We start from the raw sequence: 27,210 nt of genomic DNA, 5'->3' as shown, positions 1-27,210 counted from the left end.
TGAACCTTTGCAATTTGCTGCTGAGTTCCATCAGAACAGATGAGCCGATTGACAAACCCTCCTTTCCTTCTCAGGTAAAAGGAGCCACGGGTGAAGAGGCCTAGGAAGATGTGGTCCCACTCCACAGCATTATCATCTCCCTTTTAAGAAGCAGAGAAACTCATCCCCCATCCCCAATGTTTAATGTACCGAAGTTAGTGCAAGTCACGTGAGCCCCGGGTTGCCCCGCCTTAAAGAGGCGGAGTCCCAGTTTGGAGACCAATAGCAGAAACAATCTCCGGAACAGCCCCCAACTCCAGAAAGGGATAAGGGGAGGAGCCGGGCGCCCAGCAAGTGTTATAGCACTTCCGGACAATACGCCCCGCCCCTCCTCCCCCTTCCCTGTCCGCTTATTTCTCCAGTGCCGGGTGGGCAGAACCAGCGGGTGCTGATTACAGGCGCCGCCGTAGTGCTGCTGCTTTCTCCTCGCCTACACCTCCCAGTCTCCCCCCGCTACCCTCGCAGAGTAGCGGGACCGGCCTTGATGTAGGGACACCACCCTCCTGCCTCCGCCTCTCTCCGCGTTAACTCGGGACCCCGGCTCACCGCAGTCCGCCCGCGTCTCCACCCTGCCCGCCGCGCTCTGCTCCGAGCTCATTGTATCCTCCCCATTCCTGGGCTCAGACTCCGAGGCCAAGCTGTGGCGGGAAGATCGGGGACCCCTGTGCACCCCTCCAGCCGGTCCTGCGAATTGGGGCCCCTCCCCCGCCTGCCGTCCTCGCAACAGCGCGGTAGTGGCGAGGGCTCTCTTTCCTTACCACTAAAGCAGAGAGGGCCAACTGGCGGGCAGCAGGGACGAAACCCCCGCTCCAAGCCGCGAGCCCCCTCCTCCCGTCCCCTTCCTAGGGGAAGGAGAGCCGAAGCCCCAGCGAGCTGAGGCAGGAAAAGGCAGCCGTGGACTGCCCAGCCAGGAGATCATTTTTATTATCGAGATTATTATTAAAAGGGGGCGGGGAGCCCAGGATGAGGGGGAGGGGGTTAGAGACGCAGCTATTTTTATTAAACAGATTATTCCTGAAATAATAATACGCGCAAGATGGCTGAAGGTGGCTGTGATGAGAGTGTTGGGGTTTTTTTCCCTCCCCCCCCCTTTTTTTTTTTTGATCTGAGGATAAAGCTCTGAGGCGACAGCCGCTGCGGAGACCCTGCCCGGAGTGCCCTCCCCCCAGCTGAGAAGCAGCAGGCGGACAAACGGACCCACCGACGGAGCGACTGGCTCGGGCCCGCCCCGGACGCGTCGCCTGGGCAGCAGCTGGGGGCCGCGGGCGCTCGCCTTTCTGCCGATTTCTTCCAATTCTAATCTTTTTTTATTTTTTGGAAAGAACCAGGGTGGGTGGAGCAGAGGTGGAGAGAAATCGGGACTTGGCATTTTCTCCCCTGTCTTCTAATCTGAGGGAGGCCGCCAGCCCTCCCCTTAAAAATCCCACCAAAAAAAAAAAAAAAAAGAGAGAGCGAGCGATAGAAAGAACGCTGCAGGACCCTCCAGCGAGCGCGCTCGGACCCCCGGCCGCCACTGCGGCGGCTGCCGGGAGCTCAAGATGGCTGGACGCTGAGGGAGACAGCCCGGCCCGGCTGGCTCGGCCCGGCTCCGCCGCCGCGGGCTGGCTCCGACCGCAGCCCCGAAGACCGGAGCAGAGGCCGAGAAGAAAAGAAAGTGGGGGGGAGGGGGGCCGGGGTGGCGAAGGGGGAGGGCCGGGCCGGGGCGGGGGGGGGAGGGGAAGGCCGGGAGCCGAGCCTCCTGTTCATTAGCAGTTGAGAAAAATTCCTTTCTAGTTTGATCAATCCTTGTTTTCCTCGGCAGAGCCGGGGCGCCCGCCCAGCGCGGAGACGGAGAGCGGGGTCTCTCCGCGGCGGGGGCGCCGGGCGCCAGGCCTCGGGGGAGCACAGAAGTAGAGACGAGGGGGTCAGGCCGGAGCTCCGCCGGGGCTTCTCCTCCCTCCCTTGCTGGTTGGCTTTTTTTTTTTTTTCCACTTCTCTCCCTCCCCCTTCCGTTTCTATTTGTGAAGGGAGGAGGAAGGCAGAGGCGGGCTGCTGTCTCTGGCCGGGGACTGGAATTTCATCTGAATGACTGCCCCTGCGCTCACGCAGCGCCCCGGAGTCGGCCCGCCTGCGCCCCGCAGCCCGCACCCGCAGACCGCGGGCCAGCCGGTGGGCGCCCGCGCCGCGGCCCGGGAACCGGCTCGCCTCACCCGCCCGGTCCGGATCTAGCAGTCTTTGGCCGGGCCGCACTTGCTTCCCCGGCCTCTCAGACCCCGGCCGAGGCGAGGGAGGCGCGGCGCCGGCGAGCCGGGAGAGAGCCACCATTGCCGCTGCCGTCTCTGGAGGAAGTGTGCGGCTCCCGGGCTCTGTCCGCCTTGGGGCGCGCCCCAATGTCAGCCGCGGGCCGGAGTGCGGGCCGCCGGCCGCCGCTGCCCTAGCCGCGCCGACCGAGAGGCGGCCTCTTATATGGAATTTGGACCCCGGCGCTCCCCTCCAGGGCTGGTGCCCCGGCCGCGGCCCTGGCGCAGTCCGCCGCCTCCCGCTAGGCGCTCCGGAGGAGGAGGAGGAGACGCAGCCGGCTGCGCGCGCTGCGTGAGGACCGAGGCTCACTCCTCTGGGGGGCGGGAGCGCGGAAGGCGCTGGTGAACTGAGCGACTGTCGGGACCGCTCGGGGCTCGGTGGCCCTCCCGCGGCACCGGACGGACCCCCCGAGGTCGGGGTGTTGGGGAGACCTGCCCGGGTCCCCTGCCCGCCGCCGCCATGGCGGAGAATTGGAAGAACTGCTTTGAGGAGGAGCTCATCTGCCCGATCTGCCTGCACGTCTTCGTGGAGCCGGTGCAGCTGCCGTGCAAACACAACTTCTGTCGGGGCTGCATCGGCGAGGCGTGGGCTAAGGACAGCGGCCTGGTGCGCTGCCCAGAGTGCAACCAGGCCTACAACCAGAAGCCGGGCCTGGAGAAGAACCTGAAGCTCACCAACATCGTGGAGAAGTTCAACGCCCTGCACGTGGAGAAGCCGCCGGCGGCGCTGCACTGCGTGTTCTGCCGCCGCGGCCCCCCGCTGCCCGCGCAGAAGGTCTGCCTGCGCTGCGAGGCGCCCTGCTGCCAGTCCCACGTGCAGACGCACCTGCAGCAGCCCTCCACCGCCCGCGGGCACCTCCTGGTGGAGGCGGACGACGTGCGGGCCTGGAGCTGCCCTCAGCACAACGCCTACCGCCTTTACCACTGCGAAGCCGAGCAGGTGGCCGTGTGCCAGTACTGCTGCTACTACAGCGGTGCGCATCAGGGACACTCGGTGTGCGACGTGGAGATCCGGAGGAATGAGATCCGGGCAAGTACCCTACACACACACACAATCACACACTCCCCTCCTTCCCTGCAGCCTCGGACCACCCTTCCGGACAGGCTGACTCTTGTGACATCAGGCCAGAAGCCCCTTTCCAAACTCCCACTCTAAGTTTGGAGGCAAGGTCCTGGGAAGAAGGGTCCCCAGTCGCTACTTGATATATTCCTGCACCTGTGCTCATAGGGTCCATCTTGTCAGTCACTTATAGAAATGAGGTGTGGGGCTGTCAGGGGTAGAGTTTGGTTGTTGCTTTTCTGTTTTGCGCGCAGCTCCCTGGCCCGGCAGTTGTTTCCGTAGGCCCTAGGGGAAGTCACTAAAGGCAGTGACCCAGGTCCTGCTTCTCCAGCTGCTGTTTATGTAATGAGTGTCCTGGTGCCGCTGCTGTGGCTGACATGATCCATGATGCTGGCATACCAATGAGGAAGTAAACAAAAGCAGCCATGTTAGTTTCAAGCCCTATTGGAAACACATTGGGAGGGTGGAGGGGGAGCTTCCGGAGGGAGAGCAGAGCCCCTGGTATCTATCTGGCCAAGGCCTGGGCAGCCAACGGCATCACCAGGACAGCATCTCTGCTGTTGGGATTATTCCCGGTAACCCCCTCTCCATATGTGAGAATCGCTGCCCACGGTGTGCCTGTGTGTGTTGCACTCGTCCGCATGAACACACCTTAAAGTATGTCTTCATCACCCTGAGCCTTTTTCTCCCAGCCCAGCCCTCTATCACAGCCCTCCCACATTTGGGGAGGGGAAGTGGAAGACGGAAAAAGAATCCTGTGGGTTTAAGGTTGAGCCGCCTTGCAATCTGGTTTCAGGCAGCTGGCTCCCCTGGGCTGCCGGCTGGGTGATTATGGAACCGCATCCCCTCCCATTGTATACACCCTGCAGCAGCGGCCAATGTCAAAACCGCCTTCCCCCTCAGGCCTCTGGGCCTGGCCTGGCTGTGGAGCTGGACTGAAGCAATACTTCCGTCCCCTTCAGTGGAGGGGGGCTCCTCCTAGGTTCCTCCCTGGTCCCCTGGCTTTCAGGGTTGAGTCATACCAGAAGGAAGGGGTTGGCCTGAGACTGTCTGAGCCATCTCAGAAGCCCCAGCTTGAGGCCTGGGTGTGATATCATGGGGGTGAGACTGGGAGTGTTGCTGGGTGGGGACCCCTGGAGGCTAGTCGAGACCAGTGGGAGCTTGGGTATGAGGAAGCTCTGAGCAGGGCACAGTTGGAGATGGGGGCTGTTTCCTGTGAGGGGGACCAGTCAGAATGAGTCACTGTTTAGCAATTAAAAAACATACACATACAACTAACAAAAGGCAGGAGGGCTGCCACAGGCTGAGGGCAGGGATAACAAATAAAATTTGCTGTATAATTAGTTTCCAATTGGATGGGGTAGCTCTGGGGTTTTGTGCCAGGGCAGGGCCTCTTGATTCTTAAAGGAAGTGTGTGTGTGTAATGGGGGAGGATGGCGAGAAGAGCCACCTCCTCACACACACCAGGACTGGAAAAGGCAGAGGCCTAGGGGAACAAATGAGCCCCTAGTGTCCTCCACCCCCAACCCAGGGCAGGCAGAGCCCAGACTATTAATAGAAGAAGCTGTTAATAAAGGTAGAAGGGCTGGGAAGGAGGCTGGGAAAAGTGCAGAAAAAGGAAAGCTGCCCAGTTCTCTGTCCTGGGGTTTGACAGTGGAAAATGAAAGGAGGAGAAAGGTGGAGATGTGGCTGAAAGGCACAGAGAAAGGGACAACAGCCAGGGTGATGAGTAAGTGTGTAGAGTGAATGTGTGTCTGCACCCACGGCTTTGCCCTTAGTTATGTCAGAGTGCTCAGGTGTCTTTCATTTCGGTGGGGGAGAGAACACGGTTGTACCTGATTTGGTAGTAGGAGGGTGTCTGTAGACGTGGGTCCATGTTCTCGAGTGTCTCTGAGACTGTCTGCTTTGCCCTCAAAGGCTCCTGGCACACGTACACAGTGTACCCTGGAGTTCCCACCAGCATGTCCTTGAGCGCATGGAAGGACCTGGATGGAAGCAGGCCCTGAACTTTGTTAGCAGCTCCATGTGCATGTGCGTCTGTGTGTGTGTGTTTGTTCCTGTGCCTGCTGTGGGCAGGCGCAGAAGTAGTGGGTTGCATCACAGCCAGATGTGCAGTTCTGTGTGCTCAGCATCTGTGCCCCACAGCCTGAGTCTCATCCCTTCCCAGGCTCCCCTACCCCAGGCCCTCCAGATTCTCTCTGCTGTCAGGGCACTGGAGTTGGAAACCCTGCAGTGGTCTCAGCTCCGTGCCACCGCCCCTTGGTGTGAGTTGGACTTACTGAACAGGAGGGCCTCATCCTCATGGGAGGGGGCGAGCCGCCGAGAATCTGAATGGAAGAACCCATTGCGCTCCATCCTCACTAGGCCAGCCAGGAGGAGGGGCCTTTTTCTGGGCCTCTTTTCCCTTGTGGGAGGGAGTCTGTCTTAAAGAGCCCCGGCTGGTGCCATGGATGAAGGCAACAGAATTCTCCCAGATACAGGAGCAGACGCATGGAAACCTGGATCACACCTTAGGATACAGACAGCTCTGCTTCTTGTGCTTCCTCTTCTGTCGTCCCAGAGAAGGGCTAGGGGCTGCTGAAATGCCCTATTGGCTAGAAACAGGAAACCCTGATCAATCTCCCCGGGTGGTCCTCCGCCCCATAGTCAAAGCACCCACCTGTGCAGTGACCCAGAGCTGGGACCCAGCAGGGAGCCAAGCAGGGCTTCCACCTAGCAGGGGGTCTTAAAGGCAAGGCTTTGAAGTCCTTGCCCAACTCTGCCCTTGGGAAGCCAGTGTGCAGAGGCCATGTTGCTCTGAAGCTTGGATGCCCACTGGGTAGACCCTAGAGACCACGCCCCTGAGACACCTTTAGACCCCAGTGTATTCTCCTTTGGGGCTATGGAAGGCTGAGGACCCAAGATTGGGGCATCCAGGTGGTCAAACCCTCTTCAGCCCCCAGGTTTAGGGATTCATGTGAGCAACTTGGGACTGGTTTGAGCTGAGAGCACCTCTATCTTAGAACCCTCCTCAACATAGAAAGAAGACCCAAGATAAGGCCTAGATGTGTCATGTCTGTAAATGGTTACGCATTGAGTGTGTGTGTGTGTGTGTGTGTGTGTGTGTTCAGGTCATAGTTGTGCCTCTGTGTCATTCCTAATACCCCAGACTGAGGTTGGAAATGTTCCCAGGACTTTGTACCTTGAGTTCTCAAAGGTTTAGAGTTGAGAAGAGGTTTTTCTCTGGAGACAGGATCCCACTTCTTGGGCCAGTTTGGGGTTCACAGCTGCTGGGGGTGGAGGTTACCCTGCTCCCATTGCCGCTGGCCAGAGGGGTTGCCCTAGGACCCTGGAGGGGACCTAGGTCTCTGTCCCATGTGTCTGTCACCAGGCGGGCTCTGGGAGAAAGGGCTGCCCTGGCCCAGCCAGAGCCTGGCTGTGGCTGCAGCCTGCCTCAGGCAGTATTGACCCTGCTGCCCTCCACCGACCATAATCCTGAGGTCTTATGTGGGGTGGGAGCTAGGATGGGGAGGCTGTGTGTGGGTGTGTGTGTGAGGTGTGAGGGTCAGGTAACTGCTCCTTTACCATCCTGAAGGATCAGGAAGCAGGGTAGGGCTTGGCCTTCCTCCCTGGGCCCCAGGCAGAGAGGAAGGAACCTGAGGCGGAGGCCCAGCCCCCCACCTCCATCCCAGAATCCTGCTGATACAGCTGGGCACCTGTCATGCACGCCCTATTGATTACTTTGCCTCCCCCAACTCTGGGTGCCTGTGCGTCCATCTCCACAGATGTGCGTGTGTAACTGGTGTGTCTGGGTGTGCATCTCATGTGGAACTACTGTTTTGTATCTCACATGTGTATCTCCGAGAAGGTACAGTGTGAATGACTGACTTAATTACAGAGTTGTCTTGTGTCTGACTGTGGGGCCGGGAAGATCCATGTGTGTGTTGGTGGGGGCGGGGGGTGCCCTACTGACTGTACACCTGTGAGTGGAAGTTGAGTGTGCACACATGTCTATCAGTGATGGCACTAGTGTGTGTGTGACTGCCTGCCTGGTGGTGGTTGGTTGGTAGGTGTGAGTCTTGTGTAACTTTCTCACCTGGTGGGGATGCTGGGGTGGGGAGGGGAGGGGACACACCTTTGGGTAAGCTTGTTGCCTGAGGTGGGTATTGGAGGTGGAAGCCCAGATGGATCCTCCCATGCTGTGTTGGGGGCAGTCAGGGTGGTCGTAGGAAGAAGGGGAGCCTGGCTGGGGCCCCAGCCCCGGCCTGAACAGGCAGGCCTGGCTGGCCGTATCCCTGGCTCTGGGAAAGCCTTCCTTCCCGGCTGGCCTGGCATTCAAACCCAGACAAAGGGGGGCTTTCTCTCTCGCCTCTTTGTTCTGCTGCCCCAGAGCGCTGCTCTCTGCATGGCAAAAGCTAATTCCACTCTGCAGCTGGGAAACCCTCTCTAGGTCTGCCGGGGCTTGCCTCCGAGGTGCCGCCTTTCTCCTTGCCCTGGCTCGTGCCCTGTAGCCACTTCACTCTGGGTCTGTGGTTGTCTGCAGCCTAGGGGACCACACAGTAGCCCCAGGCAGGGACTGAGGCCCGGGAAGGGGTGACCAGGGCAGGCAGAAGCTGATCTGAGGCCAGGAGGGAGTGCTGTGGCCCAAGGAGAGGGGAAGCTAACTAATATACTCCTGGGACTAGGGCTGATGGGGGAGAGTAGGGGGCGGCTTTGGCAGCTGGGGAGGAGGTTAGGAGGGTGTCGCTCTGCGCAGGGGCTGCCTCCAGAGCGGGAGCTGGCATGGGGGTCATCTGAGCAGGAAGAAGTGCTCTGGCCACCCAGCACCCTTTTCTCACCTCCAGCTCTGGCCCCCTCTAAAAAACCTGGGGCCTGCCTCTGGCCTGGCTCCTGAGGCCCTGTTCCCTCCTGACTTCACTTTTCTTCAAGGTTGACTTGAGGATTTTATTATTATCATTTATTAACTTTTATACATCCTAGAGTCTCTATGGCCTTACCCGTCTGCCCAGTCCAGTCTGGCACCAGAAATGCCAGCTGGGCCTGGCCAGTCAGTCTCTAGAAGGCTGGGAAGCTTTCCCGGGGCAGGAATGTGAGGGGCTCATGATGGATCCCTCTCCAAGCTGGTGTTGGGCGTCAGAGAGAGCAGCTCAAGGCAGAATCTGTACATTAGGTGACAGGTATGAGGGTCTCGGAAGGGTGGGAATAGTGAGCCCCTAAGTCTTCGTGATGCTTTTGCCCTCACAGGCCCAGGAGCAGACTGTGGAAGGTCTTAAGTCCTCAGGGAAGGAATAGGGATGGGAGTGAGCAGGACCCACCTGGGCCAGCAGGTGTGGAGTGGGGCTGGGCCTCACGGCCTTCTGTGGGAGGTGTGGTCCCTTGAGTGCTACTAGTCTAGACCATGGTTCTTTCCATTCTGCTTCTGCACACTGGAGGTGTGCCGCGGTCCTGTGTGACCCACTGCGGGCTGGGAGCAGTTTGTAGAGTGTATGTCCCACTGCCTCCTGCACTGAGAGGCGGTCAGGCTGGGAAGTCTCTCACCTGTGGGTTTTTCCCAAGTGGGTAATGGAGCCTCAACTCTCAGTAATTTCCGGGAGGTTGAGATGGAAAGGAGGCTGCTGGTAGGGGAAGGGGCCTTTGCTTCCTCTGCTCCCCATCTTCTAGCTTCTTAGCAACCTGATTCAGTCATTTGGTGGGATCGAGGGGCAGCAAGCGGATTTCCCTTCTCCCCACCACTGCTCTTACGCCCGATTTTCCAACGTCTGAGACAGCAGTATTCCCCGCAGCCTCCTGTTCCCCCAGGTGTTGACTGTGGCAGGAGTAAGATCACCTAGCCCCGAGGGAGAGTGATTCCTACAAGGGTGAGCTGGACAGGGTAGGCCCCCTTCCCAGGCCAAGGGTGGCTGCTACCCCCTGACAGTTTCCTTCCTATTCCGGGCCTCTCCCTTCCCCCTGTAGTGGAGACAGAAGGCCGATGGCCTCTGAGCTGGGCCTGGGCTGATGAAACCCAGCCACCTGCTGGGGAATGTGCCCACTTGGCTGGGCTGAGCTCTGTCCCAGAGGGCTTGGGGCAGGCAGGAGTTAGGGCTTGGATCCGGAAGTCAAGGGAGGACACCTCAGGGTCCTAGGGTGTCAATGCTGCCAGGAGAGGATCTGGGAAAAGCCCAGAAGAAGGAAGGGGCTGAGTCCCACCCTCTGGGACAAGACCTAAAGTGCCTCCCTGGGCTGTACCCTGAGGGAGTTTCAGAGGGGTGTGGTGGGGACCTCCCACTGGTCTGGAGGGTGGGAGTGAACAGGCCCACTCCAGGGCTCTGAGGGAAGGGGGGCTGGGATCCCATCTGGGGCTGCCTCTCTCTTGCCCCTTATCTGGGACTCAGCCCCAGGTACACCCCTACTCTGATACTGATGGGTTTGGTCATGTGAAGGAGATGGGCAGGGAGACTGCAGTGCACAGATGTGTGGAGGTGGGTGAAGCCTGGGCTCTCAGATGTCCTGGACACTGGGAAGGTCTGGAGCCTCAGATGCATCTGGGTTGGAGGACTGTCCTCCCAAGTGTGGGGACGAGGCAGCCACCAGGCAGAAATGTGTTATAGGGAGGTACAAAGGTCTAAAGTCCTTTGGTATTCTGGCCACCTCACCTTCACGCAGGCCTCCCTCCGTTGTCTGGGGCCTTCAGCACTGTGCAGGGCTGTGTGTGTAAGACAGTGGGCCTGAGGTGGTCTCAGGGCCCAGGTGGCGGTGTGTGCCTGTGTGTGCCTGTGCAGTTGTATACATGTAGTTGGGGGGGCTGCCTGCCCTCTTCACATGCCTGGGGGCAGTTTCACAGACAGGGAGGAAGGACGTGTGACTACCTCCATTCCTGCTCCCAGCCAGCTGTGTTTCTAGATAGGCTCTGACTCCCAGGCTGGCAGCAGATCCCTGTGCATGCGGGGCTGGGGTGAGGGGCCTGCTGGAAGGATGAGGTGCTGGAGTGGGGGCAGGGCTGTGTCGGTGGGTTGTGTCATGAGGTGCTGTCCTGGGTCACTGAAAGGTCAAGTTGTTGGCGTGGCGGGGGTGCAGTGTGTCCCAGACTTTCCCAGCTCAGAATCTGAATGCCTCCTCCTGGCCCCGGAGGTTTGGTTTTCTGTTTCCAGGGTCGCCACCAACACAAAACAGGGTCGCCAAACTCTCTTACTGGCCTTGGTTTCCCCATATGTAAAAGGGGTTGGGGGTATAAGGGAGGGATTGCTGGCAGCTTGTCTTGAGGAAGCCTCCTGAATGTGAATGGGAGTGAGGGTCACGGGGTCAAACTTGAGGGTCACTTTGAGGTATACACAGAGGAAGAAAAAGAGCCACTTTTGGCGGAGTGGACACTTACTGTGAGCTAGGGTCTGTGCAATCTGTTTTGCAAATCTTGTTTTGTGCACAAAACTCATGGGTTTATTCAGCAAACAACGTTATGCATCTGTAGGGTGCTGGGGTTCTTGGGTCTCAACTGGGAAGGGAAGTAGAAAAATACAGCAGCAAAGCCCTGTTTTCAAGAAGCCTTGAGTTTTGTTTGGAGATCAGAGTGCAGTTTGTCAGACAGACTATAGAGTGCTGTTGTCCTTAGCTCTTTCTGTGACGTGGCCATGATTTGTGTCTGTAGTGTCCAGTATAGTAGCCACTAGCTACATGGAGCTGTTGAGCACTTAAACTGAGTGAAAAACTGGTGCTTAGTGTATTTGACTTTTAATTAACTTAAAGTGGAATAGCCACATTGTGACTAGTGGCTACCATATTGGACACCACAGCTATAGAAGGAGAGCAATGTGACAGCCCCACCATACGGCCAGGACAGGGAGGGACCTTCAGACCCTCTGAGCAGGGGCCATGGAGAGGAGCGGAGCCTTAAGTTGGGCCTTGAAGAATAGACGGGGAATAGGAGAAGGTACCTCGAGTTACAGAAAGGCATCAGCAGGCTGCAGGGAGCTTGAATGTGCAGTGTCAGGGACAAGATACCAGCACACCTGACTAGGAGAAGTAGGTTGTAAGAGCCTACAGTGTTTCGAAGGAGGGGTCATTGAGGGCACTTGGGCAGTAAAGGGACCTTGTTTCAAGAGGTGTGTCTGGTAAGGGAGGATAACAAGGTGGTTGGAACAGCCAGGATGAGCAGCGCTGGGAGGAAAGGGGTTGTGGAGTCAGAAGATTAAGGGCTGAGAAGGGCAGCATGGTCCAGACCTTCCAGCAAACTGGCCTCAGGTCTTCGGAGAGCCAGAGTCTTCTCTCCCTCCAGGTCCAACTAGCAAGGACTTCAGAGGCCCAGCTCTCAGTGTCAGGAGCAAGCCAGGGGTCAGCTGGCTGGCTTGATGTCCCACAAGTGTAAGGCAAGCATGAGATAAGATCTCTGGGCTGGGCCAGAGGACTTGTGAGACCCAAGAAAGCTGTGTGAAGCTATGTACCATTTCTAAGATGGTGCTCCCCAGAGAGAGGCCCCATGACTTGGATAAGAACAGACCCTACTGCCTGGTCATTTAGGTTTGTATTCCAGCTCTGACACTTACTAGCTGTGTGACTTTGGAAGAACTACTTAACCTTTCTGGTTTCCTCTTCTCTGAAATGTGGATAATAATAGTACTTATCTCATAGCATTACTGGAATGAGTAGATAATTCTCTACAGGAAAAGTGCTAGAACCGAGGCTGGCCTGACCCTGCCCTCAGAAAGCTCATGGTTTAGAAATGTGTGGGAAGCTATTCCCAGCTCTCTGTTCCTGGGGACAGGTTGGCCAGGGCCCTGGGATTGCACGAGGGCCAGAAGGGATTGGGTGGCAGAGATTTTAGGTCACCTGGTTCAGAGGATCTTTAGGATGAGTTTGTTCTGTACAGGGAAGGATGGTGTCACCCATCTTAGCCCCCTCTGATGCCCTTCCCCCTTTTGTTTCTGCAGAAGATGCTGATGAAGCAGCAGGACCGACTGGAGGAGCGGGAGCAGGATATTGAGGACCAGCTGTACAAACTTGAGTCAGACAAGCGCCTGGTGGAGGTGGCCACGCCCACGCCCCGGGATAGGGTGGGGATGGCTTGGGCACAAGGCCTGGGGCTTGTTCCTCGCTTGGGCTCGGACCTGTTGCATGGTCAGCTCTATGTGCCAGAACCCCTTGCTCAGTCATTCAATGACCTGTCAGTGGATGAGCCCCCGGCTGGTGCCAGGGTTGCTGTACTACCAGTTCAGGATTCCAGGTCCGACCTTGCCTGTGGGAAGCCCTAGGTAGCCTGGGGGTTTGGGGTCCCAGACTCCCCTATCCAGGATGGGAGTCAGGCAGGAGTGGCAGCCAGAGGCACCCCCATACTCACCGGTCCCCCCACCCTTGCAGGAGAAGGTGAGCCAGCTGAAGGAGGAGGTGCGGCTGCAGTACGAGAAGCTGCACCAGCTGCTGGACGAGGACCTGCGGCAGACGGTAGAGGTCCTGGACAAGGCCCAGGCCAAATTCTGCAGCGAGAACGCAGCGCAGGCGCTGCATCTCGGGGAGCGCATGCAGGAGGCCAAGAAGCTCCTGGGCTCCTTGCAGCTACTCTTCGACAAGACAGAGGATGTCAGCTTCATGAAGGTGGGCTGGGCCCAGGGCTGGCTGGCGGGACCCAGGGGGACATTTCTAAGTTGGAGTCCGCATGCTTTGCTCCCCAGCTGGCTCCCCCACCGCAGGGGGTTTGCAGCCAGCCTGCGTGGATTCAGAACCTCCCCACCACCCCCATTCCTTCTAGCTTTATGACCTTGGCAAGTCATATACGTCCCTAGGCCTCAGCTCCCTCACTTATAAAATAAGGTTGATAATGTTGTTTTTGTTCAGTCACTCAGTCGTGTCTGACTCTTTGCGACCCCATGGACTGCAGAGGCCAGGCTTCCCTGCCCTTCACCATCTCCCAGAGCTTGCTCAAACTCATGTCTGTTGAATTGGTGATGCCATCCAACCATCTCGTCCTCTGTCATCCCTGTCTCCTCCTGCCTTCAGTCTTTCCCAGAATCAGGGTCTTTTCCATGCAGATCTATTATCTGTTATCCATAAGTCCAGATTTTTAAAAATCTCTGAAAACCGAAAGTGAAAAGTTCAGGCAACTCATCTAACAGCAAAAATTTGACCTGAACTAATGTTGGCAATTTATGATATTTATTGATCTTACTTGGTACAAATGTTGAAACATTGCTGCAGAAACATCGATGTGTTAGATTATGGTGTCCTCCGTAATCACATGTTATGATACAGGCATCACATGTCCCTTCCAAAATCCAAAAAATTCCATAATCCGAAACACATCCTGCCCCAAAGATTCTGGATAAAATATTGAGTGCCTTCAGAACCTTCCTCTTGGTAGTTGTTTAGATAAGATGCTGGATGTCTGGAAAGCACTCATGGTGTTGTCTGTCACACAGCAAGAGCTCAGTCTTCTGAAAACAGAGGCACCCCACCCTCTGCCCCTGCAACACTCTGGCCAGCCTCAGAAGTGTCAGCCCTGCATGGGGAGAGAGTGAATGGGGCAGCTTCCATCTTCCCCTCTCCCATGCTGCCTTTCCCACTGACACCCTTTTCTTTCCCCCTAGAACACCAAGTCTGTGAAAATACTAATGGACAGGTGAGCAGATGGCCGCTGGCCCTCAGGGGAACACACGTAGGGGAGGGCAGGAAGGGGCAGGCCCATGGCGGGGAGGTAGGGCGGGCTTACGCGTGATACCTCCTCACAGCAGATGCCCCGTCCACTGCCCCCAGGACCCAGACCTGCACAGGCAGCAGCCTCTCTCCCCCTAAGATCGGCCACCTGAACTCCAAGCTCTTCCTGAACGAGGTGGCCAAGAAGGAGAAACAGCTGCGGAAGATGCTAGAAGGTGAGGGGTGAGATCCTCAATCAAAGGAAGAGAAACCTTTGCATGCATGCTCATTGTGTCTGATACTTTGCAACCCCATGGACTGTAGCTGGCCAGGCTCCTCTGTCCATAAGATTCTCCAGGCAAGGATACTGGAGTGGGTTGCCATGCCGTCCTCCAGGGGATCTTCCCAACCTGGGGATGGAGCCTGTGTCTCCTGCATCGCAGGAGGATTCTTTACCCACTGAGCCACCTGGGAAGGCCGAGGGAACCATCTGGACAAGGGTAAATGCCAGAACCTTCCCTTTGAGAGGTAGCCTGGCCTGTCATAAGCCTTGCCTCATATCCTGGCTCTGCCACTTCCAGCTGTGGGACCTTGGGCAGGCCATAGTACTTCCCTAAGCCTCAGCTTCTTCAGCTGTAAAAGGGGAATGGAGTAGCCAGCATCAAGATGATGTGTGATGTACTGTGCTTGGCCCCATAGACAGAAAAGTTGCCCGGGGAGAGGAGGCTGGGGTGGCCTGGGATGGGGCTTTTGCGACTTTTGCCCAAACTTTCCACAGGCCCCTTCAGCACACCGGTGCCCTTCCTGCAGAGCGTCCCCCTGTACCCCTGTGGCGTGAGCAGCTCTGGGGCGGAAAAGCGCAAGCACTCGACGGCCTTCCCCGAGGCCAGTTTCCTAGAGACGTCGTCGGGCCCCGTGGGCGGCCAGTATGGGGCAGCGGGCACAGCCAGCAGCGAGGGCCAGTCAGGGCAGCCCCTGGGGCCCTGCAGCTCCACGCAGCACTTGGTGGCCCTGCCGGGTGGCGCCCAGCCAGTGCACTCGAGTCCGGTGTTCCCCCCATCGCAGTATCCCAACGGCTCTGCCGCCCAGCAGCCCATGCTCCCCCAGTATGGCGGCCGCAAGATTCTCGTCTGTTCTGTGGACAACTGCTACTGTTCTTCCGTGGCCAACCACGGCGGCCACCAGCCCTACCCCCGCTCCGGCCACTTCCCCTGGACAGTGCCCTCGCAGGAGTACTCACACCCGCTCCCGCCCACCCCCTCCGTCCCCCAGTCCCTTCCCGGCCTGGCGGTCAGAGACTGGCTCGATGCCTCCCAGCAGCCTGGCCACCAAGATTTCTACAGGGTGTATGGGCAGCCGTCCACCAAACACTACGTGACGAGCTAACGCCACGCGGGCAGTGAGCACCGGGGAATCTTCCCCCCCAGCCCCCGGCGGCTTGGGGATGATGCATCCAGAGACCTGCCCTTCTACCTTCCTGTCCTCCCTCCCTCCCTCCCTCCTCCATTCCCCCAAGTCTTTTCCTTTTGGATTTTGTTTTGTTTAGGGCTTGTTTTGATTTTTTTTTTTTTTTTAATGAATCTCCTGGACGCGGAGGTGACAGTGGGAGCTGGCCTGGGCCAGGGCCGCAGGTGGCCCCGGAGTTGGGAAAGCGTCTACCTCAAGGCGCTGAGCTCTCTCTCTCTCTCTCTGTCTCACCTTTTTCCCTTCCCTCCTTCCCCTTCCCACCCCATGGCTGGAAGGAGCCTCAGCTTCCTTTATAGCCTTGCGGGGAGGGGCAGTTTCCAACTCTCCTCACCCAGTCCTGGGAGGAGGGCCCAGGTGCCCACTGGACTGCTTCTCCTCTTGGTTTTCTTTTGGGCAGTTTGATCACTGACTGAATAAGGAATGACCTGTAGATTGTGGGGCTTTTATTTTTTTTTAATTTTTTTTTTTAAAACCAAGAATGATTTTTCCTGCTTCCTTCTCACCATCCTCCCAGACGGAGTTCAAAGGCCACTTCTCAAGCAGCTTTCGGCACCTTCAGCCTCAGAATGGAATCTTAAAGACAGGAACCCCATGTCCAGGAAAGGGGAAAAGGAACTTTGCCAATGATAGTGACCACAGCAAAAGCAAATAATAATAATATTAATAATAATAAAGAGAAATAAAAGAAATAATAAAATAAGAAACCATAGCACAGCCCTTGTCGAGGTCAGCAGGAGAGGAGGGGCTGCCCGGAGTTGGGTCCTTGCCTGGGTTTTGACACAGCAACTTCCTGTAGTGAGCACTTTGTATGAATCGTGGACTTCCTGTTCTCAAGGCGCAGGTATTTATTCTGTAATCTGTCTAGAGCACACACTGAAATCCAACCTTCTAATAAACATAATGGCGCAGTCCCACTCCCTGCCTCGCCTCTTACCCCCAACCCCTCCAGGCCTGGGGTTTTCAGGCGTTGGTGTGAGGAGGGGCCCCCTCTAGAGACGGAAGCCCCGGCCTTGATTCTCTTCTGGGTTTAGTCTGTTCCAGGCCTGTGAATATCAGTTCGTCAGCCACTAACTATATCTACTCTCAGCCTTGGGTTCATTTGACAAATATTTGCTGAGGGCCTCCTAGGCCCAGCCTCCCTGCTGCATGGGCCCCGGCATCTCTTTGAGTTTCTGCCAACATGCTCTTAGCAAGGACGGACAAAGGAAAAAATACCTTTCTATGAGTCTTGCAAAGTTTACCTCCTTCACTCCACAAATATTTATTAAGCACATGCTAAGCACCAGGCACTGTGTAGGGCCAAGGGCACAGAGCTATAGCAGTCTCTATCTTGAAATTTAGTCTAATGGAGCCTCAGCCCCCATTGATGTGATAAGGGTGGGGGGCACTTGGCTCCTTTCTTCCTTTGGTGGCTTGGGCTCTGGCTCCTACCCGTGAGCATGGAGGAAGAGAAGCCAGAAAAATCTTGAACGCTGGGAAGCATGGAGGTTGGGTGGCAAGGTAAAAAAGACATCCTACCTTCATCCCCTTTGGCAGAGCTTCTCAAAGTTCGGTGTGTCAGGAGCTTGTTAAAAAGAGCTGATTCCTGGGGCCCTACATGGACTCAGTGGGAATCACTGAGGGCAACATGCTTTTGTTTTGTTTTTGCCGAGGCATGCTTAATCTTAGCTCCCTAGACCAGGAATCAAACCGAACAGGGATTGAACTCTGCCCTTGGCAGTGGAAGCGCAGAGTCCTAACCAGACCATCAGGGGATTCCCAAGAATCACATTTTTAACTTCCTGGTAATTCTGACACATTCTGGGGTTTGAGAAGTGCTGCCATGAGGGACTGGCCAGGGACCTGCTTGTCAGACCTGTGGGTAGGGTGGAAGGATGGGCAGGGCACAGCAAGCCCTCTTGGGGGAGGAGCCAGGTGAGGGTGGGTGGGGGCTAATTTTTTAAAATCTATTTTTAATTGAAGGATAATTGCTTTACAATATTGGGGGCTGATCCTTTAAAAGATCTCTGGTTTGTTGCCTAACACTTTGCATAGATCTGCTTATGTGTAAAGTAGAAGGGGCAACCTTTCATGGGTGCCTTGTTCTCTTTCCCTTGTCTGGGTGGAATCAGGGCCTGAACGCCTCCCACCCCAGAAAGGCTAGAGCAAGACAGGGAGCTACGGGTAAGTCCTTCACCAGGGGTTCAAACTTCACCGACAGCTAGTCACCCCCCTTCTCAGGAAAAGGGTGCAAGTCCGTCCCTGTCTCCCGGTCAGTAGGGCTAGCCAGACCAAAGTCTTGGTCTTGCTAAGTTCCTCCATCCTCCTATCCTAATGGGGTAGAAAATGACTCAGTGTGCAGTGGGTGGACCTTGATCACCGCTCCCCCTTCCCCACTTTGGCAAGGAGCCAGAGCCAGGAGCGCAGGATGACAACAGCTGGCCTGCCCCCTTCTCTTCTGCACCTGTTTGGGACTATTGAGGGGAGGCAGATGGCTGGAGCCTGTACAGTGTTCCTCCAACCCAGGGTGGAAGGATGCCTGGGGGCAGGTGCTGCTGGACAGATAGACATTTAACTCTGCTCACATCTGCTCCCATCTCACTGTCGCTTTCTTTCGCTTTCTCCGGTTGTCAGGAACCCTGGGACATTTTCTGTGCCAGGAGTTGGGAGCCAAGACGGAAAGCTGCCCGATTTCTTTCCCACTTGGCCTAGTTTTGGTTTAGCGGATGGAAGAGGTTCTTTCTCCATGTACATCAGTGAGACTGGGATATGGAGGGGAGACTCTGGTGGGAGTGGGAGGGTCTTGAACCCCACCAGGCCCCACCTCTGAAAGCCCACCCCAGCAAACAGACACCCAGGTACACAGGCTGTAGGCAGCCAAGCAGCTAACTGTGTGTAGTATGGCCAGGGGTGCCTGGGCAGCCAGGGAGCCCAGGAGAGGCTAACCCCATCCAGCTGTCCCCAGCTACCCAGCTGTCCCTGGCTTTGTCGAGCAGCTGTCACCCACCTCCCAAAAGTGTCAGAGGAGGGGCAGAGGAGGCCAGGAGAGCTGGAGCTGCCCCAGGAACCGGGCCGGGGAGAGGAGGTGTGGGGGGCCTTTCTCACTCTACGTACTCGGGACACCCCCACCCCCGCACCCACAGGCACGCCCTGTGCCTCCCTCCGCGAAGCGCTCAGGCTCAGAGATACTGGCTCTGCCCCCCGCAAGCAGTGTCTTCCCGCCCTCCCCAGGGAGGCCATCACTCCTCCCCTTTCCGGGCAGGGCAGGGCAGGGTGTCAGGAGCGGAGCTCTTCTCCCCCACCGCACTGATGGCTCCTGTGGGCCAGATGTGCGGAGCCCGCAGGGAGGCGACCGCCGGGGGGTTTCCTCCGCCCGCCACCCCCGCGGGCCCGGGCTCTTTCATGTCGCTGCCCTCCCTGGTCCCAGCCCCGGAGCTGAGCAGCTGCGCCCCGCTTTCCGCCCCCAGCCTCTCTCCCAGCTGTCTTTGGGGTGGGGCCGGGCAGCTGGGGAACAGCTGCAAGGCGTGGGGTGGGGAGGGGGGGTGGTTCGAGTGCCCTCCCGCAACAGCCGGAAACAGTCTCCTTGCCCAGGCCGGGTGCAGGGGGAGGGTAAGGCCTGGGGGATGGTCGGCCCTTGCGCCTCTCCCCCCACCCCAGCGCATCTGGCCTGGCCTGCTGAGTGCGGGGCAGACCCCAGATCAAAGCCCCCTACGGGCTTCAAAGGGCACTCTAGGGGCGGGAGAGGAGGGTGGAGCAGTGGGGGAACACCCTGAATGGGGAGGCCGCTGAGTCAGTGCACCAGGGCCCTCTCTGGAGGCTGAGACCCTAAGTTCTAACCTCCTTTCTGGGTTCTTCTAGGTCCTGTTCACATACACCCACTCCACCATGCCCTTTCCTCAGACTCCTTCATCTGCTCCCATATGAGGGTGGGGGAGAACCCGAGAACACTTTCAGGATCAGACCTGGCCCCCTGGGGGATTTCCTACCCCATCCCATCTCCGCCTTCTGTAGATTGGGTGTGGGGTGCTGGGAGGTCCAGGAGTTGCCCTTCCCCAGCCTAGTGCTCCAGGCCTACAAGCAAAGGGTGCTGTGGGGTAAAAGGGAGGAGGAAAAATGATTCCTGGACATCCCTGGACAGACCCACCACACTTTACCCATCTCCTATAGCGAGGTTCTCCCTATAGGCTTTTGGGAAACTCTTCCTTGGAGGGGCTTTAGCAACAGTGGTCTCTAGAACCTAGGATCTTGGTACTGATTCTAGAACTCTCTGAATCCAGTTTTTTTCAGTTAAAGAGGCAAGGAAGGAAATAGAGGACACTCTTCGGTTGCCCCCTCCCTTTCCTCTGCTAAAGTGCTGAGGCAAGAGCCTGGGATTTGGGGCTAAGATTCTGGAAACTTCGTTAGAGGCTGCAGGGAATGGGAAACGGATCAGTGTTAGGAGGCAGAGGCAGCTGGGGCTGGGGCTTCTGGTGAGAGGTGAGAGGTGAGAGGCCCCCAAAACGGGGCCCGGCCTTCAGGATACCAGCTTCTTCCTCCAGCATCTGTCTTCCTCCAACACTCTACCCCACCCACCTGCCCTCCAAAGTCTTTCTTCCCTTCCAGGGCAGGATGTATTCACTCTCTGCTTGAATTCCTCCAGGGACAGAGAACTCACAACCTCGAGACACCCCTTCCATGATGAAAGCTCTTACAAAGAACAAACAAATCTGGTGGCTAGAGCTTTGGCCTCTACCACATTCTCCAGTGTATGGGAACCACATCCCCTGAGTGAGGAAGGCCTTTACAAGCCCAGGACTTCTTCCCTAAAATTCCCTGTCCCTGGCATTTATGATGCCGGGACTTGCCAAAGGACTTCTGCACTGGGAGGCTGGATGTTTCCTCCACAGGCGACCAGTTTTCCTTAATTGCTGTGTGGTTAATTCCTCTCAACTGTAGCAAACTGGGTTATTTATGACTTCTCTTTGCACTTAGATCTTCAATAATTGGGTCTTTTTTGAGAGAGAACCCATCTGCTCAATGCCATAGGTTATTTCTCATGGTTTACATTGAGGCAAGAAAAGGGTGATGTGTGGGGTCGGGTGCAGCGTAGTTTGCAACAGCCTGTAGAATGGGGTCTAGAGGTGGTATGGGCAACATCTAAGAATTGCAGATAAGAAGTGGAATGAGGGAGCAGGCTCCCAAGAACCATGCCGTAAGGGCAGTGTAGACTTCTACCCCACTTGAAAAAAAAATGGGAGTGAGTCACTTGACATATGGGTGTCCTGGCTGCCTGGCTGTGAGTTGAATACTGTCCTCAGACACTCTCCATGTGTGTGCCTGCTGCAGGGCACTGAGCAAATGGGCAGCTCATGGCTTAATGCATAGGGACTCTCCCTCCACACCAAATGCCATCCCTGCCAGCTGCGGCTCCCTGAGCCCCACCTGTCAGGTCATCTGCTTAGAGTCAGTCCTCCAGTAGCCCATGTGGTTCCGTGCCCCAGTAACTGCTCTTCTGTCTGCCTGGATTGCCTGTCCAGCCTCAGAGTCTCACCTTCTCTGTGCATTCCTCCCCACCTCTCTAGAGGGGGTATGAAAAATAATGAAAGATGTGTGTGAGATCCAAGGTGGGGCTGGTATAGGCCGCTTTCTAGCATTGATAGTTATCACGATGTTCAAGTTCCTTTGGGCCAACCACACTCCCATGCACTTAGCACTCTCACTTGATATTCTAACTCATTGTGATTTACGGGTCAGGTTAGAGGCTGCATAGCTTATGTGTCCGAGTAGCCTGTGCGTCCCTGGAGGACGTGAAATATTAATCATCTTTGACTTTTCAGAGCCTAAGAAACAGTGCCTGTTTCATTCATTCACTTATTCATTTATTCAACTAATAATTATTGCTGTCCTTCTAATATCGGCCTCTATTCCAATGCTGGGGATACACTGGTGAATGGAATACACAAACTCCACTCTCTTGGAGCTAATAACTTGGTGGGAAAGAGCTGACAAACAAGAAGTCAGTAGAGGGACTTCCCTCGTGGTCCAGTGGCTAAGACTCTATGCTCCCAGTGCAGGGGGTCTGGCTTCAATCCCTGGTTGGGGAACTAGATCCTGCATGCTGCAACTAAGTGTTCGCATGCCACAACTAAAGATCCCATGTGCCTCAACTAAGACCTGGAGCAGCCAAATGAATTAATAAATATCTTTTAAAAAGAAATCAACAATTGTGAGTTGGTGATAAGTACCAAGAAGGGAAGTAAAGCAGGGACAGGGCTTGTCAGTAGGAGTAAGGAGGTATGGCAATTCTTATATATGTAGGTGGTTGGGGAAGGCTTTGCTGAGAAGGTGACATTGAGTGGAGATCTTAAGAATATGAGGAGGCAAGATCTGGGGATATTTGGAGCAAGAGAGTCCCAGGTGGAGGGAACAACCACAAAGGCTAAAGGCAGAAGACGCTTGTTTCAGAAAGAGCAAGGAGCGAGTGACTGGAAAGGTGGGTGAGGGGCAGAGCAGGGAGTGATGAGGTCAGGAAGGCATGAGTGAATGGGGGCGGTGACCGGGGGTTTAGGAGGGGGCCAGGACATGAAGCACTGTAGGTGCTCTGCCTCCACTCAAAAGATATCTGCTGAATAAATGAATGATGGATTAATGAATGAACATTGAATGCCTGGGCCGTCGGGGCTCTGAATGTTTCCCAAGGGAGCCCTGTGGGCTAGAGGCTGTCAGGCCTTCGTCCTGGGGAGGCGGGACTTGAATTGTGCCCTAAAGGAGGGGTGAGCAAAACAGAAGAGAAGACAGACATCCAGGAGAGGAGGTCTCTATGAACACAGGTGGGGAGATGAATCCCTGTCAGGGGCAGCAGGGATTGCTCATCCGGAGCTCAGGGTGTGTGTGATTGACAGGTTGATAAAAAAAGATTTGAGGTCAGACTAGAGGGGCCTCTAACGATAGGATAAAGCTTGACCTTGCGTGTCCCAGAGCAGTGGGGCCTCCACAGGCATCTGAACAGAGGAACTGAGTGTTAGAACAATGGCTCTTCTGAGCAGTAAGGGGTGAGCGGCCAGGCAGTGGGGGGCAAGGGGACCAACTAGGAGGCAGTGGGAGGTCTAAAGGAGCAAGGAGGTTGGGGGGTGGCGGTCAGGGTGCAGGTTGCCCCATCCTGAACAGCAGGAAGGACCGTGGCTGGACCTCTGGGTCCCGCTGCTCAGGCCGAGAGATGGAAGCTGGGGTCAGGCCTGCTCCTTCCCTGCCAGCCAGTCGTGGGCCCCAGAGTCAGCAGAAAACCCCGGCCCTAGGGAGGAGGAGGCGGCGGCGCAGAGCCAGAAGCTGCTGAGGGAGCGCTGGCAGCAAGATGCCATTGTACGTCCGCAATCAAGATACTTCAGAGGAAATCAAAAGCACCAACTGGGGAAATGATGTGTGCATGCTCTTGCTTTCTCTCTCTCTCAAGCACACACACAAACTTCTGCCTCCAAAATGGGTCAAGTGAAGGCTGTGGGCGTGGGCTGGGGAGGAGGGGCTGGAAGGAGAGGAGGCCCAGGGCCCCGAGCAGCCTGAGCGCTCATGCCCACTCACCCTCCTGGCATCGGGGTTGGCAGCAGCTGCGGGGTGGGGTGGGACGTGAGGATAAATATACACCTCCCCATGCATATGGATAATGCACACAGCTGCCCTGCCTGCTTTGCGCTCATTAGGACCAACTGTTTCAGGAGCGGTGGCAGGCGGGCGGGAGGGGGTGATGTGCCCATTCACAGGCTGGGGGTAGGGGGGCTGCTTGCAGCTGTGCAGACACCTCCCCCTGCCTGGATCAGCATCCCAGCCCCTGAATTGCCCTGTCCTCCCTCTTTTCCTTCCTCCCAACCTGCTGCTCTCCAGATCTGAGGGTCTCAGGGTGGGAAGGGGGCCTGGGGAGTGAGTCAGGAGGAAATCCAGGCTGCACCCCCACCAGAGCTGGGGAAGTTGAGGGGATGGTTGGATTGTATGGCATCCTCTGGCCCCAGGATGGGCTGCTGCTTGCAAACCCAAGCTCCTTATCTGTTTCTCTCCCAATGCCTTCTGTAGCATCCAGGCAGGAAAACTGCTTCGACCCTGTCATCTGGAGGCTCCGGGGAAACCTCGTTCATATTCAAAAGCTCAGACCAGGCTTGCTCTGTGGCCCCAGATAGAATCAGAGGGTCTTGGGAGTGATGGTGCGATGGCACAGGCTTCTGCCTTCTCGGCAGCAGTGCAGGCTGGTGGGCTCCAGTTCACCAGAGCAGGTCGTCCAGGAGAGACTGGGGACTGCATTGGTGATGTGACTGTTGAGAGCCTGGCCCAGGGAGATGTCTGGCTGATGTAATAAGTATGACTGGCCCCAGCTGAGGGGCCCTCAGCCAGTGCCAAGACTTGCACCCTGGTGGGGTCAGGGGGGCATCCTTTCCCATATGGGTGTGCGGAGGCTGCGTGACAGCCTTGTCCAGTCTCAGGAACTTGCATTCCCATTCTGTTAACAAGGCAAAGATAGGGGCAGGCAGTGTCTGTGTGTGACTCTGCAGTCGGCCCTTTCTCTTGCCCTCCAGTGATCTAAGTGGGCTCCAGGGACTTCTACCACTTTACTGCAGCCCGTCTCTCCTCCTTTGGGGCCAGGGCACTGGGTGGGGGCTGCAGAGCCCTGGGGGAGAATGGAGGTCCAAAGGGTCACAGCCTCCCCAGCCTTTTTCCTTTGTTGTCAGGGCGGGGCCTGGCCACCGCCTGCCCCCTCTGCTGGTGGCCTCCAGAGCAGCAGCCACCTCTGGGCTCTGTGAAATTTCCTGTGGATCTTAAAGGGGTGGGTGGCAAAGTGAGAGAAAGAGAGGTAGGCCTCGTCCTGGTTTCCTGGAGCCCCGCTCCCCACTGTTCCCAGCTCCGTGTTTAGTCAAGAAGGCACCCTGGGGAAAAATGGTCTTTCTAGTTAAAGGGAACCCCAGCTAAACCATTTTCTTTTTATTTTTTTAAACCATTTTCTAGTTGTGTGATTCTAGGCCAGTGACTTAAGGTCTGAGAGCCTTGGTTTCCTCAACTGGAAGAGAAGGGTAGGAATGGTTACCCTGTGGGGCTACAGAAGGATCCAATCAGTGAATGACTAACAGGAGGAGTCGTTTGTTGATCTAAATGGTGGTTCTGCCCTCAATCCTTGCAGCTCTCAGCTTCAGGAATCCACCTGAGTTCTCCTGCAAACCTTGTCCCTCCTTGACTCAGCTTGCTCTCTGCCTTTCTGTCATTAATATTTCATTTCTTTACTGAAGGCTTTTTGTCCCTGGGACACTGGGACACTGCTATTCACTCTGGGAAAAGAAACCTCTCCCTGCTCCTTTGTGCAGGAGCCCTCAGCTCCTTTTCTGAGTTCAGAAGCCAAAAGGGGAAAAGGTTTCATGAGACAGGCTTGGGGCCCAGCAAACAAGCCCAGGTGAAAATCATGACCCTGCCCCATTCTCCTGGTGTGATCTTGAACAAGTAAATCCAATTCTGTGAGCCCTATCCTCAAACTGAGTGATAACACCTACAGTTATTAATGTTGTTGCAAGGATTAAATGAATGATAACGGCCAACTGCCTGGTACAAGTGGATGCCCTGGTCTGACCCTGCAGGGGCCTGGTTGTTGGCTTATTACCACATGCTCGTGTCTGTCTGGTTCCGGACACACACACACACACACACGCACATGCACACGCACACACACACACGCACACAACACAGGACACAGTGCTGGACCAGCAGATTTACTGCAGGGAACAGGAGCTCTCTTCCCCTCCTCCCTGCCCGACTCCCATGCTGCAGCTTCTCCGTGTTCTGCAGGGTTGGAAAAGGAAATTACTGAACAGATTGCAATTAAGGGGGAGGTGGGGGGGAGAGAGAGACAGAGGCCCTGAAATGCAGCTTGACTGAGCGCTAAACTGTGTTTTTGCCCGGAGCCAATCAGGAGCCGCTGACAAGAGCCTGTTCCCACTTACAAATCTAATTGCAGGAGGTGGGGCTAGGGTGGCCCAGGGAGCCCCCTGGAGAGAGGAGGGGGCTGCCAGCACCTCTGGGAAGGCTGCTGGCCCTCGCAACATGTGGGGGACAGTGTGGAGGGCAGAGGTTCTTGGAGGCCTGGGAAGGCCTAGACTCCAGAATTTTTGCCTGTTATTATAATAGCTACCCATGATTTAGTACCTTCTCTGCACCAGGCATTCATAACTTCATGTAGTTTCTCGGAGACTCAACAAGGTAGGTGATTACCTCATTTTACAGGAAGAAACTGAGGTACAGTGTTCCTACTATGTGCTAGCTATTGCCTTCTATCTACATCTATTGCCATTATATCTCTTTTCAATCTCTCTACCAGTTTTGTCCCGTTTCACAGATGAAGAGGCAGGACTCCAAGAAAGGAAGCAACTTGCCTGAGATCACAGAGCTGATTTATGGATGGGCAAGGATAGACTTCTGGGTCTGAGTCCAGGGAACACAGTTTAATTGTATCTCTCTGTCACTGTATTGAGCAGGGCATTCTGGGTAGAATTGTCAGATTTAGCAAAACAACACAATCAAAACTGGGATGGCCAGTTAAATGTGAATTTCAGGTAAACCACTTTTTTTATGAGTATTGTGTCTCAAATTGTGCATGGGATGTACTTATATTCAAAATGATTCTTTGTTTATTTGCAATTCAAGTTTAGCTGAGTGTCCTGCCAGTTATCTGGCAACACTAGACTTTCTCTCTCTTCCTGCCTCCAGCTCCCCTCTATTCTGCCAACAGCTTGCCTTTAAAGGCCAGCCCTTGGGACCAGCCAGGCTGGTATGTCTCTAGGCTGCTGAAGTGAGGCTGCCGGAGGGGAAGACAAGCTCTTCTCCAGAGGGCAGAGCTCTGGACCGGAGCCCACTCTGCCTCCTACTGTGTGACTTTGGGCAAGTCTACTCCCCTCTCTGAACCCTGTCTAAAAGGAAATAGTATTAGGTAATAGCCAGTGTCCTTGCAGCCCCATTTTTCCTAATTTCTCCCCTTTTTTCTGTCTGTGCAAAGGACGGTACCAAAAAAATCTGATTGTGCTGCCATGGGGACAGAGGACAACAGTTGGGACAGGGGACCCCCACCCCCACCCCCGGCCAGCAGCACTGATCAGAGAAAACCCCTGGTGTGGACTTGGAAGGCTGGGGGCTGAGACAATGAGCCATTATTGTGTTACTGTCTTTGTCCTGGGGGGCTGGTGGCAGCTTGCGCTGCCTTCAGACCTGGGTTCCCGGCCCACTGGCACTAATGACTCTGTGATCTTGGGCAAATGCTTTAACCCAGGCCAGCGCCTCATTTTCCTTAGCTGTAAAGTGGGACTAACGCTGCCCTATGATGTCAATGAAGGGTCTGCTATGTGAGAAGGGCTTAATAAAGGGTTATGTTTATTGGTGGTGATGGCGTTCGTGTCACCCCCTCCTGTAGAAAGCACCCTGAGAGATGCTGACCTCTGAAAGGATGAGCTCACTGCAGCCCTCTCCCCTTCTAGCAAAGGACACGACGCTTTCCAGGCTGCCTTCATTTCAGCTAAATTTTATTTGTCGGATTTTTGACAGACGTCTAAATTATACATTGAATTTTCCACATGACCAAATACCACGTCCCTTCCTTTGATTATCATTTTCAAAAGAGACTAAAAAAAAAAAAAAAGAACTTTTCGATGGAGCAGACTGAACCCTGAAACCACATGGAGTGCAGAGCTAAAAATAAAAGGAAGTAAGAACTGGCCCCTGAGAAGGAAAGAGAAATCAAAGCAAACTCTGACGGGAATCAAGGGACGAGTCCTGGCGAGGGTGACATGGTGTCACCCCCGGGCCAGGCCGGAT

The 27,210-nt window shown here is 55.8% G+C and overlaps 1 protein-coding gene across 1 annotated transcript; it reads left to right on the top strand.

Annotated features, from left to right (window-relative positions):
* Positions 1 to 399: 399 nt before the first annotated feature.
* TRIM8 (tripartite motif containing 8) lies at positions 400 to 16,337 on the top strand. Its single transcript, XM_043475565.1, has 6 exons — positions 400 to 3,348; positions 12,261 to 12,356; positions 12,688 to 12,921; positions 13,911 to 13,942; positions 14,077 to 14,192; positions 14,735 to 16,337. Exons 1-6 carry the CDS (start codon positions 2,779 to 2,781, stop codon positions 15,340 to 15,342), a joined length of 1,656 nt encoding a protein of 551 aa, XP_043331500.1. The 5' UTR covers positions 400 to 2,778; the 3' UTR covers positions 15,343 to 16,337.
* The last annotated feature ends 10,873 nt before the right edge of the window (positions 16,338 to 27,210 follow it).

The sequence above is a fragment of the Cervus canadensis genome, chromosome 8 (assembly GCF_019320065.1).
Source record: "Cervus canadensis isolate Bull #8, Minnesota chromosome 8, ASM1932006v1, whole genome shotgun sequence".
Taxonomy (NCBI): domain Eukaryota; kingdom Metazoa; phylum Chordata; class Mammalia; order Artiodactyla; family Cervidae; genus Cervus; species Cervus canadensis.
This window is presented reverse-complemented; position numbering and strand designations above follow the sequence as displayed.

Bases quoted from the DNA above. Each gene is read 5' to 3' on its own strand.
- TRIM8 (XM_043475565.1), top strand. From the start codon at position 2,779: ATGGCGGAGAATTGGAAGAACTGCTTTGAGGAGGAGCTCATCTGCCCG. The intron at 13,943-14,076 runs GTGAGCAGATGG...CACTGCCCCCAG, and splicing joins GTGAAAATACTAATGGACAG to GACCCAGACCTGCACAGGCA. The intron at 14,193-14,734 runs GTGAGGGGTGAG...AACTTTCCACAG, and splicing joins GCTGCGGAAGATGCTAGAAG to GCCCCTTCAGCACACCGGTG.